Here is a 21506-nt window from a genome sequence, read left to right on the forward strand (position 1 = left end):
GCGGCAGTCCGAACAGCATCCTGAATGCGTTAACGTGGTGGAGTAAATCCGTACGTTTGCGACGAAAAAATTCCACTAGATATCAACTCAGAATCATGGTTCGAATCGTCCTTCAAAGTTTTCGTTACGATGTTAATAACATACATAACTGAATAGTGTGTTTATGTTGTGTATCGATATTATAATTTTCTTTCTTTATGGTTTGAAGGTCGAGTTGGAGATCCTGCTTGAGAAGAAGCGATCCCAGCACGATGATGTACCGCCTCCCATCCCGAGCTTGCCGGTCAGCGCCCGGACGCTGATAGCCAATGCGTATTACGACAAGCTGATGGCTGATGACGAGATACAACAGGTATTTTCTTCTTCTTCACGCGACTGTCAAGTATTATTGGCTACATGACAGTTATGTTATACCTCTTAAAATATTTTACTTCTACTATAGTGTGGGTTATGAGGTGGATTACCAATCCCATCAACCCTGGTGTCAGGGTTATTATTGAGCCGTTAAAGGCCCCTGACATGGCTCATGTAACGACTAAATACTTACATCAGTAAGTAGTAACCGGGATCGGATCATCTTACTTTCAGACAATCAGGTGATCAGCCTCAGCCTCAGGGATTACAAAGTGATTTTTGTAATATGCCCCACCGGGATTTGAACCCGGGACCTCCGGATCGTGAGCCCAAAGCTCAAACCACTGGACCACGGAGGCCGTTATTATAGAAAGAAAGAAAGAAAGAAGCGTTTATTATAAAGGGACACCACAGTAACAAATACAAAACAAATATATAATTTAAAACACGGAGTAACACACACCTTACAATAAAAAAAAACACATAATAAAAACAACATACACGAGAAATACAAATAATTGAGTGTATGGACTGGTCAACGATGGTGGTGGTGTCCTTTATAAAAGGGCCTCACTCAGCATAAGCCGCGGCGCTAGCCACGACGCTGGTATTCTGTGGACCCTGCTAAGTGAGGCACGGAAGCCGTGTCTCCCACAAATACAACTTGAATGAATACATAATATTATTTACTTATACTATGAAAACAAAGTAGTTTACAAAAACATAATTAAAAGCGTGTGTGTGTGCAGTGTATCTACAAATACATGAAAGAAATACAATAATACTTACAAAACAATACATATAAAACGATAAAATAAACAAATAAATAAAGTTAGAAATGTTAGAATGTGTTTCAAGTTAGTGTGCGTGCGGATTTGAACGAAAGAACGTAGTATACGTTGCAACCCAAACTGGTTTGGACGGAGTAAAAAAAGAAAAACTACCGTTAGCGGGCTTACTACGTCAACATTTTTATCAAACGCATTACGTCAGTTTCAACCGCCACTGCCGTCCGAGTGCAACGATCATTACGTAATCAGCTTGTACAAAAACCCATCGCGAATGTTTTTTTTTGTGGTTTTAAAAGTGCTGGGAATAAAAAATATAATTAATTGATTGATAATAAAAAACATTTAACGAATCAGTGACCATAATTACAATAAAAAATAACAAATAACCCCCAATGAACAGACTAGACGAATATTTGTGTACCGCCTACTAGTGTATTTTCAATGAGTAGCTGTGTGCCTGTTAGAGCTATATTGCCGTCGCATCCGCGTCGCAAGTTAGACTCCGCCATCGTGTCGTGTCTGGACCACAGAGGTAGGTATGACTGGTTTATTAAGAACTCTTTTGTACTCGCAGAAGATGTTGCTTGAAATGAAGTTTAAAATTATTGATGGTTTTTATAATATTTTACTTTTCCGAAAACACATACATATCAAATAAAATCTATTTGCGAAAACACATAAAATACAAAAATGTGGTAAAATAATTTAAATAATAATGTTGTGATGTGTTCCGCCTGTATGGTCGAACACATCACAACAATCATGTCACATTAACTTTGTTGACAGATTAAACCGTAAGTCTCGATAAATGTCATATATGATAGTACGACAGGGTTCTAAAGTGAGTACATGATATTGCTCATGACTGTAGAATCGGTACTAACATGTAAGTCGACCTTCATATTTTCATTTGCAGGCGTTACTCCCACACAACCTTGAGAAGAACCCTGACGAGTGCTTCAAGAAGGCCCTCCTATTCCCACTGCTGGAGATGGACCCGCCCAAGCAGTGCTTGTTCCTGCTGGTCGACGCGATTGACGAGGGCTTGCAGGCTGGTGAGTTACTTAACGAGTATATACGTCTGACGTCTGTACACGTCCGACGTCTATACACGTCCGACGTCTGTACACGTCAGACGTCTGTACACGTCCGACGTCTATATACGTTTAACGTCTCTACACGTCACGTGTGCGTGTCCTTCAACAATGCTTTTCTATTGCAATTATTGGATCTGGATATGAGCTCGTTCAAACGCAAACCAATGTTGAAAAAAAAACTTATTCTTTGTGCTTTTTGATGGTAGATTTTAGGATAATACCACACCTCGGACACTTCATACAAAAAGACCTCGTTTTACACATACACTACACATTGACGTTATCGTACAAGCGCATCTGTGTGTGTGACGTCTGACGCCCGTATGAAGACTAAAGTAAGACCGAGGGGGTGAGGTAAACCTAGCATCCGCTGGTGGGGAGCGGAGAGTTGCCGTTCTATACGTGTTATTCCTTATTCTAGATCTAAAATTAAACAAATGTTCCCAGGTCAAACGACTGAAGCTTCCGAGTCGAACACAGTGGCTGGTCTTCTGTCTCGACATCAGCATCTCTTACCACACTGGCTGCTTCTAGTCTGCACGGCGCAGAGGCACTGCAAGCTCACCACACGGATGTTCACAGGTACATCAGGCTGTTACATACATACATAAACTCACGCCCATTTCCTATCGGGGTAAGCGGACTATAAATAAACAAAAATCGTATATTTCGGACAAAGTCCATAGGATTAACATACTAACGTATCATCATCACCAGCCCATTAACGTCCCCACTGCTGGGGCACGGGCCTTTCCTATGGATGGATAGGGAGATCGGGCCTCAAACTACCACGCAGACCCAGTGTGGATTGGTGGTTATTAACGACTGCTGATGCAGCCGGGACCAACGGCTTAACGTGCCTTCCGAAGCACGGAGGAGCTCGAAAATAAAACTTATTTTTTTTTTTTGTGGTCACCCATCCTATGACCGGCCTTTGCGAAAGTTGCTTAACTTCAACAATCGCAGACCGAGCGCGTTTACCGCTGCGCCACCGAGCTCCTCCTAGCCGAGCGATACTAACGTATACAGACGACTTATAAACTAGTTGTTCGGTGTAATACACCAAACACGCGTCTAACGCAAACACGTTATGCGTCGTCAGCACATTGCCGACGCATCGCGGTAATTTATATTTTATAATTAGTGCATTTTTCGGTATCGGCGCGACCGGGTGCATTCGAAACATATTAACATTCAACATTTATTCTACTTTAGTAAACATTAATTATCTCCAGAACTGTCTTTTAATAATCAACACTCACTGACAATCCTCACTACTGAGCTAACCGAACATTGGTCCTTCGAGCCGTTACAAGGACCCCGCGAATCGTACACGTGTCTGTGAGTGTGCCGCGTGTAACTTGTGGGGTGAACTGAACTAGTGAACACTAACATTTAACATTACTGGAGTGAAAGAGTGCTGCGTGTGACTTGTGCACATGAACGTTAACATTGCTGGAGTGAAACATAGAGGATTGCGGTAACTTAAGGAGAGGTTTGGTGAAACATTGGCTGAGAGAAGATATTCAAGTAAGATCTTTCCTTATTAAACTAACATTTCAAGATGGAGCAAGGCGGAAACCTGTACGAGAGGCAACTGGAGATTAAACAGAAGATTGAATCGCTTTATACTAACTTTAAAAAAGATGGGGCAGAGCGGAAGTCTAAAGTAGATTATTTTAAAAAGCGTTCTGAAACATTAGTCCAACTATGGACGGAATTTGAGTCGAATCATGAACAATTATGTAAGTCAGAAAGCAGGACACATCCTTATTTCGTGACTATATGTCATGAAAAAGCGCGTGATACATTTTTGGAACTAACAACATTACTGAACGAGGGTTATAAGAAGTTAGCGAAGCCGTGCGACGCGTCTGTTGACTTTGCCGGCACGTCTGGGGGTCGGAACATCCCCCACACGGAGGACGAGCTGCCGCCGCCGTCCATAGAGCAACCGCCGCCGTCCGACGAACACAGCGAGGAAAACACAACCTTTTTCTCGCCCAAGAAACAAGATGCAGGCTCGCGGAGTAAACTTGATGAGATGTACCGCAAACAACAAGCAAATATGAGAGCTTTTACACGCACTGTATCTAACATTAATGTGGATTTACTAACAGAAAAGTGGGAATTAAATGATGCTCTGAAAACACTTGAATCTCGTTGGTCAGTTATAGATTCTTTACATTGGGAGATTGAAAGTGAGGCATATCAATCGGATATTATGTATGAAACAATATTTAACAGAGATGAGAAGATATTTAACAGTTTGAAGAAAGAAATTAACAAGAAGATATGGTCGGTTGCTCACAGAGACAAATCAACTCCAACATTAGAAATACCAGTATTTCATGGAAATTACAATTCATGGGTATCTTTCAAGGATTTATTTAATGAAGCTATTCACTACAACACTGCTTTATCTAACGCCCAGAAGATGCAGTTTTTAAAAGGCAAGGTGAAGGGAGAAGCTGAACGCCTCATTCAACATCTGCAGATAAGCTCTGATAACTATTTAGTATGTTGGGAGATATTGAACAATCGTTACAACAACAAAAAGATGATATTTACCTCTCACATGAATATTTTATTCGGTTTACCTAACATGCAACAACAATCAGCGGGACTAATCAAAAAGATGTATGACACAACTACGGAGTGCCTACATGCAATTAAGAATCTGGGCGTAGACATAAATACTTGGGACCCTATGCTGATTCATGTATTGTCCCAAAAACTCGACTCTGAAACTCACAAAGATTATATTGAGTCGCTTAAAAACTCAAAAGAATTACCGATTTTACAAGAATTTTTAGATTTCATGGAAACTAAATTCACCACTCTAGAGTCATCTAGACGCAAACAAGATTCAGCACCCCAGAAACCCCATCCTCAACAACAACAACAGCAACAACATATGCCCGCGTTCAAAAAATCATTTCCTCAATTCAATAACCGAAACAATTTTCATCAACAAAACAATGGAACAAACCGAGGTTATGCACATCCAACAGTAGCGAAGTTACAACATATTTCCGGTATCAAATGTCCTCTTTGCAAGAATCCACATGGAATATATAATTGCAAATTTTTTTTACAAATGCCGATTGAAAAAAGATATCATACAATTAATAGACTTGCATTATGTATCAATTGCCTTTTTACGCATAACGGAAATGCATGCAATTCCACAAAAACATGCCATAAGTGTGGTGGTCAGCACAACACACTTATCCACGAGGCTTCTGTAAAATCCACATCAGCAAACGTGCCTTCGACTCCTATGTCAATGGCTAACATGGCAACAACTTCTAAGAGCGACGTAAATGGAGTAAACAAGTCAGAGTTATCACGGAATAATGATACGGAAATTTTATTAGCCACAGCCTTGATTAACGTGAAGAAAGCAGATGGAACATTACACACACTGAGAGCTCTAATTGACCAGGGTTCCCAAATTTCTATCATAACAGAGCAAGCGGCCCAAATACTTAACATTAAAAGAGAAAACTGCAAGGGAGTAATATATGGAGTTGGACAGAGAGAGAACAATTGTAAAGGAAAACTTAACATTACTTGCAGCTCCATTTACCACAACTTTACCTTCAAGGCTGAGGTAATCATTATGAACAATTTGATAAAAAGCCTACCAAACAAATCTTTCGCTAAACCAGACTGGTCTATCATACAAAATCTTAATTTAGCTGACCCTCAATTCTACATTAGTCGCCCGGTAGATATACTACTCGGGGCAGACATATACTCTAACATCATTTTGACTGGTATAATTAAGACTGAAGACGCGTCACAGCCGATGGCACAACAGACTCAACTTGGCTGGCTTTTATGCGGAAATGCGAGAACTTACCATTGTAACGTAGTGATCAACAATTTGGACGATATAAAACATTTTTGGGAAGTGGAAGATATTGAAGAACAAGGAGAATTATCACAGGAAGAACTAAGTTGCATTAAACATTACCAAGAAAACGTGAAACGAAACATAGACGGAAGATACGAGGTGCGACTTCCCATGAAGCCTAATTTTGAGGAAGAATTAGGAGAATCGAAAACAAAGGCTATAGCTCAATTTAGAAACATAGAAAGGAAATTTCAACGGCAAGAAAACTTAGTTAAAGCCTATAAAACATTTATGAGAGAGTACAGTGACCTGCAACATATGACACCAGTAAACAGTAATTCGAAGAACGAGTGTTATTTGCCACACCACGGAGTGGAGCGGGTCGAATCAACCACAACAAAATACAGGGTTGTATTTAATGCGTCCGCCAAAACGTCCACAGGATGCTCATTAAATGACCTGATGTACACTGGACCGAACTTACAACAGGATTTGCAGTCGCTTTTGATAAAGTGGAGACAATACAAGTATGCCTTTACTGCCGACATCGAAAAAATGTACCGACAGATACTGGTAAACGAAGAGGACCAGCCACTGCAACGAATAATATGGAGAGAGAGTCCAGAACAACCCTTACAAATATTTCAACTTAAAACAGTAACATATGGCACAAAAGCCGCACCGTTTTTGGCCATGATGACTTTACGTAAACTAGCGACAGATGAAAGGCACAACTTCCCTAACGCAGCGAAAGTAGTAGAGGAGTCATTTTACATGGATGACTTAGTACATGGGTGTTATACTATTGAACAAGCGACTGAACTAATTGACGAATTAATCAAACTTATGAAGTCGGGAGGATTTAACTTGCGGAAGTGGTCGTCAAATAATGAACAGGTATTAGAAAATATAAACATTAAAGAAAACAGAGAAGAAACAGTTTTTAAATTCAAAACAGAGAGCGTGTCAAAAACACTTGGTTTGTGCTGGAACCCAACCAACGATATATTCTTATTCAAATGTAACATATCCAAATTATCGCCTAAACCAACAAAAAGAAACCTTTTATCTGAAATATCTAAACTTTTCGACCCCTTAGGTTGGTTGTCACCCATCAGCACAAAACTAAAAATTATATTCCAGAAAGTCTGGAAAGAAAACACTCATTGGGACGAGCGGGTGTCAGATGACATCTATGACGCGTGGTCTAAAGTACAAGCAGACATTGACAGAATAAACGACTGCAAAGTGCCTAGATGGATATCATCGAATGAGAATGACGTCATCGAACTACATGGGTTCTGTGACGCTTCTATCGAGGCATATGCTTGTGTGGTATACGCGAGAGTGAAAAACACTAACAACGTAATATTGATCGCCGGAAAATCAAAACTTGTACCACACAAGAAAACACTAACATTACCGAGATTGGAGCTGAGCGGTGCTTATTTATTATCGAAGCTCATGAATAAAGTAAAACAATCACTAAACAAACATTTAATCGAAACATTTGGATGGACGGATTCTAAGATCGTTCTCGGTTGGTTGCAAGGTGAACCTAATCGCTGGAAGCCTTTCGTTGCCAACCGAGTAAAACAAATACAAGAAGTGATGCCTGAGAACGAGTGGAGGTATGTAAAATCATCAGAGAATCCGGCGGATGCTGCAAGCCGAGGTCTGACAGCATCTCAATTAGTCGAACATTCACTATGGTGGCAAGGTCCGGAGTGGTTGCCCACATTTACACCTGAAAATGAAAATCAAACATTTAACACTACAGAAGAGGAGAAAAAGTCATACTCGATAAATGCAGTTCAAGAAAAAGCAGATGATAACATAATCGACCGTTTACTAGAAAAACATAACACGTTCAGGAAAGTGCAACGTATCATTTGCTGGATTTTGCGTGCACTGACCCGTAAACAAAACAAATTACCTACGACATATATTACATTACAAGAATTGCAGAAAGCTAAGTCAGTGATTATAAAACATGTGCAGTTGAATGAATTTAGAAAGGAAATAAACTACTTACGTAAACATGAAAAGGTTGAATCGAAGAGTAGTCTTTTACATTTAAATCCATTTATTGACGGAGAAGACATCTTGCGAGTTGGAGGTCGCTTGAGAGAAGCAAACATTTCGGCGGAAATGAGGCACCCAAAAATCATACCGAAGGAGTCTCGTTTGACCACACTACTAATTGACTGGGCACATAAAGATACTTTTCATGGAGGAGCTACGGTGACGATGGCCAAGCTGAGGCAAGAGTATTGGATTCCAGGAGGGAACAACGTGGTGAAGAAACAATTGAGGCAGTGTGTGACGTGCCGTAGAAATGAAGGAAAGAGGCAGCAACAACTGATGGGAGATTTGCCTGCAGCTAGAGTCAACGAAGCGACGCCATTCTACCACACTGGAGTGGACTATACCGGGTTTGTTGACATCAAGGCCAACAAGGGACGCGGAATGAAAACACTAAAGGGCTACATTGCTATTTTCATATGTATGGTGACCAAAGCCGTGCATTTGGAATTAGTGACGGAGCTTACAAGTTCAGCGTTTCTTGCTGCGCTACGACGTATGTCTGCAAGAAGAGGAGCCCCGCGTCACTTATACAGTGACAACGGAACAAACTTCGTTGGCGCTAACAGGATACTGCAAGAAGAGTGGCAGCAACTTCGTAACATCTTCAAAGACAGTTTTCTTAACGAAGTAACACAGATGCAAATAGAGTGGCATTTTAACGCCCCATCCTGGCCTAGTGCTGGAGGTCTGTGGGAGCGTGCCGTACGGAGCCTGAAACACCACTTGAAGAGAGTTATAGGAGAACAGAAGCTTACATTCGAGGAGTACGCCACCATGTTATGCCAGCTCGAAGCTTGTCTCAACTCACGACCATTGTGTTCGCTAACCGAGAATATAGACGACATAGAGTTCCTCACACCAGCTAGTTTTCTGACAGGAAGGTCAGGTGTCACCGTCATTGAAACAGAAGAAGACGGAAGATCGCGGTGGGCCCTAACTCAGAAAATATTCAGCGATACCTGGAAGAAATGGAAAATAGAATACTTGAGCCAGTTAACAGCAAGGCGAAAATGGCAAACGCCACAACATAACATTACAATCGGAGATGTAGTCGTGATTCATGAAGAAAACTTACCACCAGGGAAATGGGCGTTGGGCAGAGTTGTGGAAACTCATCCGGGGTGCGACGGATACACTAGAGTGGTGACATTAAAAACAAAAAACGGAGTGATGAAGAGGCCAGTAGTGAAACTGGCTGTATTACCATTAGAAAAATCTAAACAAGGAAAAGAAACGACATGTGAGGAAGATAACAGTGATGATAAGGAAAGTAAGAAAGCTGGAACAAAAGGAGGAAGTTACCTAACAACATTCTGGATGACTTTATTGTTTTTGATGATGATTGTGGCTACTGGAAACTGCATTGACGTGATTTCATTAAACAAAACAGCATAAACTTATTAATCAACAATTAATATCCCTAGAAAAAACTACAAACACTATGGCAAAAGTAATATCAACTGCTGAGAGCATGTCCCAATTCACGGTGGTCGCCATGGCAGCTAATAATCTATTAACACATTTGAGAAACATTCAAGAAGCCTTACTAGATACTATCACCAACGTTTATGACGGCAAAATGAACATCCACATTATCGATCCCCAACAACTGCAACTAGAACTGAACACTATATCCAGACAGCTAGTAGGAGACCTGACACTCCCAATAGAAAACATTCAGAGAGGATTAGAAAGTATATACCACCTACTGAAAATTAAGGCACGAATAACTGACGACTACATGATATTCGAGATTCGGATCCCACTTATAACAAGAGATAATTATGACATATTCAACATCATACCTGTACCGCGCCGCGCAGGTGAAAATATGATATCTATAAAGCCGATAGAAAACCACTTAGCTATCAACTTACAAAAAGATGCGTTTATACCAATACCAGAGAAAGACTTACAACAATGCATTTCGCGTGACGTAACTACCTACATGTGTTACCTAAAGGTACCTATATTTAAAATGACAACCGATAACGATTTGTGTATCAAAGATGAGATAAATCAATGCAAAACAAACATAGAGACTTGTCAGAGCAAATGGATAAGTTTATCAAAAACAAATCAATATTTTTATTTCTGTTGTAATCGGTGTCAGTTACGTACTATGTGCAAGGATCAGATTACAGCACATACTTTGAATGAATCTAACATAATTAGTGCGGAAGAAAACTGTATACTAAAATCAGATAACTTTACGGTACATTCTCATCAAGTCATGGAGAGTAAAACGGATGTAACATTCGATATACAAGTTCCAAAAATTGACCCCATAAACCACGTGATGAACATATCATTCAGAATTCAAGAAGAAAACTTTACATTATACAATGAAGACGAGTTGAAGAACATTGGCGAGAGAGTAAAGATGATGAAAGAAAGTCAGCCTATATCTGAAGAAGTTTCTGTGCACGACGTTCATCAATATGCTTCCATATACTCTCTGTGGGGATTTGGAATACTTGGAGTAATAATATTAGCATATCGAAGAGCGAAATGTTACTACAACGTGAGGAGAATATCAAGAAATTCATCTTCGTTGAGGGAGGTTGAGAGAGGTGCCGACGACGCAGCCGCGGGCGGCAGGCGCAGCGCACGCGCCGCGGCGCCGCCGCCGCAACCCGCCGTGCGTGTAGTGAATGAAGTAGTAGAAGTGCGCGAGTGTAAACAAAAACAAGAAGAAAGTGTCGAGTGTAGTGTATCTGATAAGGGGAACTCTCCAATTTTTAAAAAATTGTCTTTTAAATAATGTCTCATATTTTATTGTTTTTTGTATATTTTGTCAAACTTAACTGTTAACTTTAACTTGTAGTTCAAGTTATCGTTTGCCCCCGGCAATATGTTCGGTGTAATACACCAAACACGCGTCTAACGCAAACACGTTATGCGTCGTCAGCACATTGCCGACGCATCGCGGTAATTTATATTTTATAATTAGTGCATTTTTCGGTATCGGCGCGACCGGGTGCATTCGAAACATATTAACATTCAACATTTATTCTACTTTAGTAAACATTAATTATCTCCAGAACTGTCTTTTAATAATCAACACTCACTGACAATCCTCACTACTGAGCTAACCGAACACTAGTGTTAGTAGAACATTATTCGGGCGATCATAACTGTTAGTTTAATCCGCGTTTGTGTTCGGGGGTGGGGGGAGGGGGAATGATAATAACCGCTTAAACCTAAAACAATGTATTAAACGAAGTGTTCATTTGTATTGCAGGGTTCAGGAAGATAGTCCTGGATGAATTACAGCGAGCGCACGTGTCCGCCGACGTGCAGAGATATGTGCTCGCCCGCCTCGACACTGAACCCAGACTCAGGTACTTTACAACATAACATCATCATCAATTTAAGAGCCACGCTCTTGTCGGTGCAGCATTTTCCATGCTACTTGTTGGGGAAAATAAGGCAGTGGTTTCCCTCTTGCCTTCCGCCCCGCAGTACTCTGACGCGAGTCCGTCGCATACTTTTGCGACGGAAAATTCCACTTGATATCAACTCAGAATCATGGCCTGAATCATCCCTCAAAGTTTTCGTTACGATGTCACTAACACCCTGTAATTTGTGCGCATGTAATGTATAATAGTTTATATTAGTTATGTTGGCAGGATTATGTTTATTTTACCTATTCCTTATTTTTTTGTATTGCACCATCCCGCGCTCCAATACATTTAAACTTCTTTCGCCCAAAGGTGCTGTTTAGCAATAAGGCCGCATATTGTGCTTATTGTATTCGTCTGTACATGTTCTGAGTTTATGTTTTTGTGCAATGAAAAATTATTGTATGGTTGATTGATGATTTTAATGATGAGCAACGTCCAATGATGATTATGATGTCTTGCAGGGCTCGTGTGTCGAGCGACTCGACGGCCGCGGCGGCGGCGGCGGCCGCGTTGGACCATCTCCGAATAAAGAGTGATGGATGTCTACTGTACTTGGAAAAGGTAACTTTACTAAATGCTGAAGTGGGTGATTGTGTGTGTGAGTGTGGTGGGTGATTGTGTGTGTGTGTGGGTGGGGGAGTGTTGTGGGTGTGTGTCTCTGTGTATGTGTGGGTGGGTGAGTGTTGTGGGTGTGTGTCTCTGTGTATGTGTGGGTGGGTGAGTGTGTGTGTGTGTGGGTGGGTGAGTGTTGTGGGTGTGTGTCTCTGTGTATGTGTGGGTGGGTGAGTGTGTGTGTGGGTGGGTGAGTGTTGTGGGTGTGTGTCTCTGTGTATGTGTGGGTGGGTGAGTGTGTGTGTGTGGGTGGGTGAGTGTTGTGGGTGTGTCTCTGTGTATGTGTGGGTGGGTGAGTGTTGTGGGTGTGTGTCTCTGTGCATGTGTGGGTCGGTGAATGTGTGTTGGTGGGTGAGTGTTGTGGGTGTGTGTCTCTGTGTATGTGTGGGTGGGTGAGTGTGTGTGTGGGTGTGTGTCTCTGTGTATGTGTGGGTGGGTGAGTGTGTGTGTGTGGGTGGGTGAGTGTTGTGGGTGTATCTCTGTGTATGTGTGGGTGGGTGAGTGTTGTGGGTGTGTGTCTCTGTGCATGTGTGGGTCGGTGAATGTGTGTTGGTGGGTGAGTGTTGTGGGTGTGTGTCTCTGTGTATGTGTGGGTGGGTGAGTGTTGTGGGTGTGTGTCTCTGTGCATGTGTGGGTGGGTGAATGTGTGTTGGTGGGTGAGTGTGTGTGTGTTGGGGGGGGGGGGGGTGAATACAATAAACAACCCCTCATCAATTTCTTCTCCAGGTCCTGGACGGCGTAGCAGACGGGTTCATAGCTCTCCGCGAGATCCGTGAGATCCCTGGTACCCTCAACGGTCTGTACCTCTGGCTGGCACAGAGGTTGTTCCACGGAAGGCGGTTTACTAAGGTAATAAAACACACCCCGGGCACTCCATACAAAAACCTCAATATAACCTAACGTGAGTGCAAGCGAGACGGAGAATACTCGCGCTCTCTTACTCCTTACCGGCTTACGGCCACTTAACACTAAAGTAAGACCCAGAGGGGGTGTCCGGCGTCCGATACGAATTGGCGCGGGACGGAGAGTTTCCGTTATTCCTTATTTGCAGTATTATTTTATTATCATTTCCAGTCAATTACCTTATTGTAATATTTCTCTGTCCCCCGCCTGTCCCCCTCCCTCGCTCCGTTTCACTCCTCTCTCACCCCCTCCCTCCCCCCTCTTGTACCCGGCCCATTCCCCTAGTAAGTAATATTACTGTGTTGCTGTAAGTTAGTATGTCAATATTAGTGATGTTCCGAATATCCGTATCCGTATCCGCGGATATCCGTGATAAAATAAAAATCCGTATCCGTATCCGTGTCCGTTACTTTTCACGCGGATCTTTTACGGATCTTTTTCAGGTGATTAAGTAGAATTATTAAATAAAAAGGCTATAAAATTCCATTCAGATTGTTTTTATTTCTTAAAATCAAATATTTGGCACCTTTATATTGCAAACATTTAGATAGATAGATCTTTATTATGAAAGCAAGATAAAATATCACTTTTATAACAATGAAATAACTAAAAATTGAATCTTTTTGTTTAAGAATATAAAGATCCGTATCCGTATCCGCGGATCTTTACACTAAATATCCGTATTCAGATCCGTATCCGCGGATACATTTTTAACGATCCGGCACATCACTAGTCACAAATATACAGGTTCGCCTCCTGTTGGACGTACCCCTCCCCTCACTCACCTCCCCTCACCCCTCTTCTACCCGGCCCATTCCCCTAGTAAGTAATATTACTGTGTTGCTGTAATCCAGTATGTCAATATCCAGGTTCGCCTCCTGCTGGACGTGCTGCTGGCGGCGCGCTGCGGCGTCACCGAGGAGATGCTGTACAAATGCCTGCTGACCAAGGAGTACAGCGTCACCAGGGAGGACTTCAACAGGCGCCTGCATTTGTTGAGGAGGTACACACACCAGGTTATAGTGGCATCGTAACGAAAACTTTGAGGGAAGGCTCAGGCCGTGATTCTGGGTTGATATCAAGGGGAATTTTCCGACACGAGAATCCACTTGATATCAACTTAGAATCACTATTAATTCGTTACGGTGTCACTAACACCCATATCAACTTGTATGGCTACCTGCACGTACTTGTACGGGGTGTAAGTGACATCGTACCGAATACTGAGGGGGATGATTCAGCTCATTATTCAGAGTTGATATCAAGTGGAATTTTCCATCGTAAAAGTATAGAATTGAAATTAATTAAAAAAAAACAAAAAAATCATGAATTTTGCGACGGAAAATTCCACTTGATATCAACTCAGAATCACGGTCTGAATCATCGCCCTCATCACTAACACCCTGCATACTATACACCTGCCTACCCCTTCGGGTATACAGGCGTAATTATTATTATTATTTATTTAAATTCGATATTATACAAAAAGTTACTTAAAGCTAAATTAGTCACCAAACTTATTACGACCTACTGTTGGCAACATCAAAGTCTTAATTTAAATTTTACTGTAATATATTTTCCTAAACAAAATTATTATTTTCCTAAGGAAATTGATTCCGTGCTTCGGAGGGCACGTTAAGCCATTGATCCCGGCTATTAGCCGTAAAAACACCTCCACCAACCCGCAGTGGAGCAGCGTGGTGGAGTATGCTCCATACCCTCTCCGGTTGATTGAGGGGAGGCCTGTGCCCAGCAGTGGGACGTATATAGGCAGTTTATGTTTATGTATTTTCCTATGGCAATATTACAGGACTTTACGCCATGGACTTTGCCGACGAGCCACGTTTTCTTATATCTCGCTACTTATGTAAATATTTCCTAGTTTTTGCACATTTAGCACATGAAACGGTGCCACATCGAACCCTCATGCTGGGAGGCGCAAGCAAGCCAGCGCCCGGAGTGGAGACGCCTTGTTCAACAAAAGGTGTCTGACTTCGAAAAAGAACGAAGGTCAGATCTGGACAGAAAACGTGATGATCTGAAAGCCCGACCACCTGCGGCAATCACCTATAATTACGTAGGGGGTGTGCTGACGTGTCCAAAATGTGGGCGCACGTTTTCACATAAAATTAGCTATACGAGCCATCACGGAGCCCACCAGAGAGCAGACTTTCCAAGCTCTTGAATGATAACCGTCAATGAATCCACCAGCTGCTGTCGCTGTAGTCGAAATCGACTGTGAAGCATCATACTCATACAATCCAATTTAACATCTCGAAGGGTTCTGATTTCTGGTTTATGTTAATGCGATTTTGTTTCTTCACCAGGATCCTGGTGATGGAGCGGTCGACGGGCTACCTGTCCATGTTTCATCACTCATTCGCCAAGTGGCTGCTCGACGTGAAGCATTGCACGCGCAGGTATCTGTTCATCATCATCATCATCATCATCATCTCCCTTTTTTTTTTGGTACCGAAGGGGAAATCCTCATGGATACCTCGCCACCCGGGGGAGCGACGAGGTTATGTCGGACTTCTACCGACTAAAACCCCTCTGCGGTGCATGTCGGGGAGCTCCGGGATCTCTGTCGAACGCACCGGTGCTCCCCTCGCACTTGCTTTCACTAAAGCGCGTCCCGGGGTAGATCCCCACCCCTACGCCATCCCAGTTTTACGGCGATGCGAGGCCACATCGCATTGCCGTCCATCCCGGAGATCGTGGGTTGAGTGGTTCGGGCCCCCGCCCTTATCACTCACGATCCCCAGTGTCCCCTTTCAGTCGCCTCTTACGACAGGCAGGGGGTACCGTAGCCCTATTCTTGCGCCCGGAACTACAGGGCGGATCATCATCTCCCTAGCATTATCCCGTTGTTCATAGGGTTCGCGACCCTGATCTGAATATTTGACAGGTCCGGTTTTTTACAAAAGCGCCTGCATGTAATATAATGCAATAACTAGAGGAACACATTCAATACCAGACATTTTTATCATTTAGGTAGTCATTAATCTTATAATAGGCTTTTTTACATAAAGTCCAGTGGTTAGAGCGTTAGGCTCACGATCTGGAGGTCCGGGTTCCATTCCCGATGGGGACATTATCGAAATCACTTTGTGAGACTGTCCTTTGTTTGGTAAGTACTTTTCAGGCTTGAATCACCTGATTGTCCGAAAAAGTAAGATGATTCCGTGCTTCGGAGGGCACGTTAAGCCGTTGGTCCCGGATATTAGCCGTAAAAACACCTCCACCAACCCGCAGTGGAGCAGCGTGGTGGATTATGCTTCATACCCCCTCCGGTTGATTAAGGGGAGGCCTGTGCCCAGCATTGGGACGTATATAGGCAGTTTATGATGAAGCTTCACATGAGTTTTAAATTTATTTTCTGACGCATTTAAAATATTATCTGGTATTTTATTGTAAAAACGTATACATAACCCCAAAAAAGATGAATTTAATTTACTTAATCTAGAATTTTTAATAGCAATTTTATTTTTATTCCTTGTATTGTAAGTATGCTTTTCAGTTTCTCGGAAGGAGAGATACATTTTTACGTTTTAATATTCTCTGTTTCCCTCTATTCTAGGTATCTCTGTTCACTCCCCGAGGGTCACGCCGCGTTGGCCATGTACTACACGCTGCTGGCCAAGAGGTGAGGGCAGGGTCGCTATTATTTGAATTATTTCATTAAGTTTGTTTAACGGTCTCCGTGGTCTAGTGGTTGAGCGTTGGGCTCACGATCCGTAGGTCCTGGGATCCAATCCTGATAGGGACATATCAACAAAAATCACTTTGTGATCCCTAGTTTGTTTGGAACGTTACAGGCTGATCACCAGATTGTCCAAAAGTAAGATGGTCCTTGCTTCGGAAGGCAGGTTAAGCCGTTGGTCCCGGTTACTACTTACTGATCTAAGCATGTCAGGGTGGCACTCCCTCAATGTCGGAGTATCACAACATATTGCTGAGCTGACGTTCCTTTTTAGAAATAAGGTTTAATTACTATGTTCACTCCTACTGTGTACCAATACCTACTTATATCTAAAATAATATACTGAAAAAAAAAGTTTTCGTCTCGAGCTCCACCGTGCTTCGGAAGGCACGTTAAGCCGTTGGTCCCGGCTGGGTTAGCAGTCGTTAATAACCATCAGTCCTCACTGGGCCCGCTTGATGGTTTAAGGCCCGATCTCCCTATCCATCCGTAGGGAAGGCCCGTGCCCCAGCAGTGGGGACGTTAATGGGCTGATGATGATTCTACTTGAATACAGTACAATTTAATTTAGTAATGTGTTTGTCTGCAGGCTCAGCGCGATGGAGATCCATAACTATGTCTTCCACATGACACAGCTGGAACAACATCTTGCCGCGCAGAAGAAGAAACCCGAGTAAGTATAAAGTAGTAGTAGTTGTAGTAGTTTGTTACTAACATATATGGATACAGTCCGAATTAAATAATTTGAATTTGAATAAAGGCTCGCCTCGAATCGTTTATGGAACACGATGTTCGTGCGTCACCCAACAGGGTCCACATAACACCAGCGTCGTGGTTCACGCCGCGACTTGTGCTGAGTGAGGTCCTTTATTCCGAATACATACCGCTTAGGGACGGTACTGAAAAGTATCGGCGTCCGAAGGACGTAATATACGATTCCGACGACCCGATCACTCTAGCCATAGAGGCAGCCAATCAGCTCGCGACACCAAACACTTCAGGACCCCGATACCGACCGCGCCGGTCGACGATTTCCCTCAATCAGCGCTTATCGCTATCGACCCACTAGGGTCGATTAATCCTTTTAAATATTCTTCCTCTCAGACGACGCCCTGAGCCGAGGTTCGCGCCCAACTGGACACCCTCAGGCCTGTTGTCTTAAACGTGGTACCGGGAGAGAGCTTTCAGCGCTCCCCATTTGTCCGGCCAAGTAGTTAATGCCATCTGCGGCAAATCTACAATAAGTCACGTCAAAAAAGTCTAATCTATTGTGTGTTCAGTAGCGAAGACGACACTCTGGACCTGCACACGATTATCCTGTTGTGGGTTCTCGACTCCGGCTGTGACCTGGAGTCAGCGCTGAAGAAGGAGAGTGACGCGCTCCGCGTGGAGATGTTGGACAACCAGGTAATTAAGTTATATCACTAACGACCTCCGTGGTCCTGGGGTTTGAACTCTAGGCTCACGATCCTGAGGTCCCGGGTTCAAATCCCGGTGATGACATATCTTGATAATCACTTTGTGTGTTTGGGACATAACGTGATCCCCTTCTGATCCTGTAGTCGTTACATGAGTCATCCCAGGGGCCTTTGGCGGCTCAATAGTAACCCTGACACCAGGGTTGATGAGGTTGGTATTTCACCTCACAACCCACACTAGAGAAGATTACCTGATTGTCCGAAAGTAAGATGATTCGTGCTTCGGAAGGGACGTTAAGCCGTTGGTCCCGGTTACTACTGACTGATGTAAGTTAGTAGTTACATGAGCCATGTCAGGGGCCCTTGGCGGCTCAGTAGTAACCCTGACACCACCCGCTCTTGTCGGTGTAGCATTCTCCATTCTTGTCTATCTGAAGCCAATTCTTTCACTTCCTTATAAGACACGACGTTCGCCTTCTCTTTAATCTGTTCCATGTAAGCTCTTATTGGTCTTCCCCTTCCTCCTTTTCCTTGTAGCTTCCCTTACATATATACATACATAAACTCACGCCCGTAATCCCTAATGGGGTGGGCAGAGCCACGAGTAATCAAAGACATCTTGCAGCCTCTGTTGATACGATGTCGTATTAGCTTCCCTTCTATGATGTTTTTTAAAAAATTCGTCGTGTCTTAAGTGTTGATACGATGTCGTATTAGCTTCCCTTCTATGATGTTTTTAATAAATTCGTCGTGTCTCAAGTGTCCAATCATCTTGCCTCTTCTGTTCTTCTTTTTGTTCTTAGAATTAATACGGTACGGTTTTTTGTTTCACAGCAAATCGTTGTGAAAACCGAGGAGAAAGAAGGCGATCTCGTGTCGGAAGGAAAAGAACAAAATTTTGGTAAGTTTTGATATTTTAAATGTATTTATTTATAAAAACAGGTACACCAACAGCTTATATAATAAAACATTAAATAAAATAAAAGTTACACCAGGAATTAGACTGTTACATAAGCCAATTAACCATATCAATAATAATAATTAAAGTGTAAAATGTGTAAATATGTGAGAAATAAAACCATTAAAATATTACTTTATGTGGTGGTTTAATTACCAGCATACAACTCAACAATTAAAACTAGAACGCCACAACCCATGTACTGTAGACGACAGGTCGACATGGCAATTCTCTAGTGACGAGACGACAGGTCGACATGGCAATTCTCTAGTGACGAGACGACAGGTCGACACGGCAATTCTCTAGTGACGAGACGACAGGTCGACATGGCAATTCTCTAGTGACGAGACGACAGGTCGACATGGCAATTCTCTAGTGACGAGACGACAGGTCGACATGGCAATTCTCTAGTGACGAGACGACAGGTCGACACGGCAATTCTCTAGTGACGAGACGACAGGTCGACACGGCAATTCTCTAGTGACGAGACGACAGGTCGACACGGCCATTCTCTAGTGACGAGACGACAGGTCGACACGGCAATTCTCTAGTGACGAGACGACAGGTCGACACGGCAGTTCTCTAGTGACGAGACGACAGGTCGACATGGCAATTCTCTAGTGACGTGACGTTTTCAATATCGATATATTTTTATTATGTATGTAACAAAATGTGAATAAAATAATACCACGTTTACATTTAAGTTAATATTTATTCATCTGAATCATCTAACGTATCGCTACAAAAACTTAAAGAATCTTCGTCACTGGTATCTCCGACTTTTATAATAAAATCTTCCATTTCATTTTCCATTTCCATGTCTTTTTCCCAATATTCATTCAGTGAATTATTGTTTTTTTTTGCTTGAACACGCGACGAAGATGCAACCGTAGCCATTTTTAAAACACAATAGTAATAAATTATGTGAGCGAGATTATAATCGATAAACGAGGTCGATACGGACTCGTGCGACACTAAGACTAAGACGCCGCGGGGACTGTGCGGGTGTGCGGGGCGACCCCGCCTCCGCGGCTCACCTCATGCCCCGATTGCCATGTCGACCTGTCGTCAACAGTATGTTGTTTTATTCTTGTCAATATAGGCTACTTGACAACCTAGTCAAATGTGATTCTTTTTACGAAACGTCAAAACGGAAGTTCTCTTTGGAGTTTGTATGGAAATACCATCCTGTGACGTCATCAATAGAAGCGGTCAAACGTTGTACTCATTGTTTTTCAATTCATAATTAAAATTCGAAAATAAGTTAAAAATTTAAATTAGATTGATTTTTGAACGTTAATGTCTGGCTTCTATTTGTAGATTGGCATTTTATAATTTATCTTTGACTACGTCAAATACCCAATTATCCCTGTGACATATTTACGAGTTTAGTCAGCATACGTTCAGTCGGTATATTACGTTTATTAATAAATAAATAATTTATAGTTTCCTCATTCCTGTGATATTTCCTCGAAATGTAATTGTTTTAATTTATTTTTATTAGGGTCAACAAACAGTGTTAACAATAAAAACTTAAATAATAGAATTGATTAACAGGAGATAATAATTGTGTTACCAGCATCGTTAACCACAGATTAGTAAATGATACACTATTGAATATAATGGTGGTGTACAGCTAAAGTAAGGGATTTGACATGCTTATTTATGAATAAGCAGATAAAACAGAAACTGACACACACACACATATATATATATATATTATAATTTGTGTGTCAGTGGGTATTTTTTTTAAATAATAATAAGAAGAAAAACAATCCAAAATCATAAAAAAATAATAATAAGGTATTCATCATCATCAATTTAAGAGCCACGCTCTTGTCGGTGCAGCATTTTCCATGCTACTTTTTTAGGGAAAAATAGGGCAGTGGTATAAGGTATTAGTAGTAGTAAATACATACTGTTAGATAGAAAAGAATCGATCGACCTAATATCGACTTATACATCACTATGCTCGTAAACGTCACAACACTAGCTGACGTACTTTGACAGAACTTTGAAAATTGTATCTCAGGAAGAGGAAATCGAACCCAGGAACACCGGACCGTGAGCACAACGCTGAACCACTGGACCACGGAGGTCGTTAATGGGGTTGTTACCTGGCAACATGCTCTACCCACCCCCGTAAGGATCATAGTCGGGAGTCGCGTCTGTCTGTAACCCAAAGCAATAAACCGGAGGCCAATGTCAACCCATCAGTATATTAGATAACTGACGACTACCGTTATCATACAAACAGATAAAACAATTACTCAATACACAATTTGAGCGCATTTTAGGGTACCGTCCTCAAAA

At 42.2% G+C, this 21506-nt stretch overlaps 1 protein-coding gene across 3 annotated transcripts in view; it reads left to right on the forward strand.

Annotated features, from left to right (window-relative positions):
• The window catches only part of LOC126379099 (ankyrin repeat domain-containing protein 50), an 86216-nt gene that overhangs the window by 28469 nt on the left and 36241 nt on the right, over positions 1-21506 (forward strand). For 2 of the 3 annotated variants that reach the window (XM_050027679.1, XM_050027681.1), the window contains 12 exons: positions 209-352; positions 2062-2200; positions 2690-2824; positions 11437-11536; positions 12061-12160; positions 12938-13060; positions 13984-14117; positions 15442-15534; positions 16695-16760; positions 17407-17490; positions 18098-18224; positions 19070-19136. In XM_050027679.1, the coding sequence (XP_049883636.1) occupies positions 209-352; positions 2062-2200; positions 2690-2824; positions 11437-11536; positions 12061-12160; positions 12938-13060; positions 13984-14117; positions 15442-15534; positions 16695-16760; positions 17407-17490; positions 18098-18224; positions 19070-19136 (1312 nt within the window). The remainder of the gene's footprint in view (positions 1-208; positions 353-2061; positions 2201-2689; positions 2825-11436; positions 11537-12060; positions 12161-12937; positions 13061-13983; positions 14118-15441; positions 15535-16694; positions 16761-17406; positions 17491-18097; positions 18225-19069; positions 19137-21506) is intronic. The other variant, XM_050027680.1, reaches the window with a different exon arrangement.

This window comes from Pectinophora gossypiella, chromosome 28 (assembly GCF_024362695.1).
Source record: "Pectinophora gossypiella chromosome 28, ilPecGoss1.1, whole genome shotgun sequence".
Classification (NCBI taxonomy): Eukaryota; Metazoa; Arthropoda; class Insecta; order Lepidoptera; family Gelechiidae; genus Pectinophora; species Pectinophora gossypiella.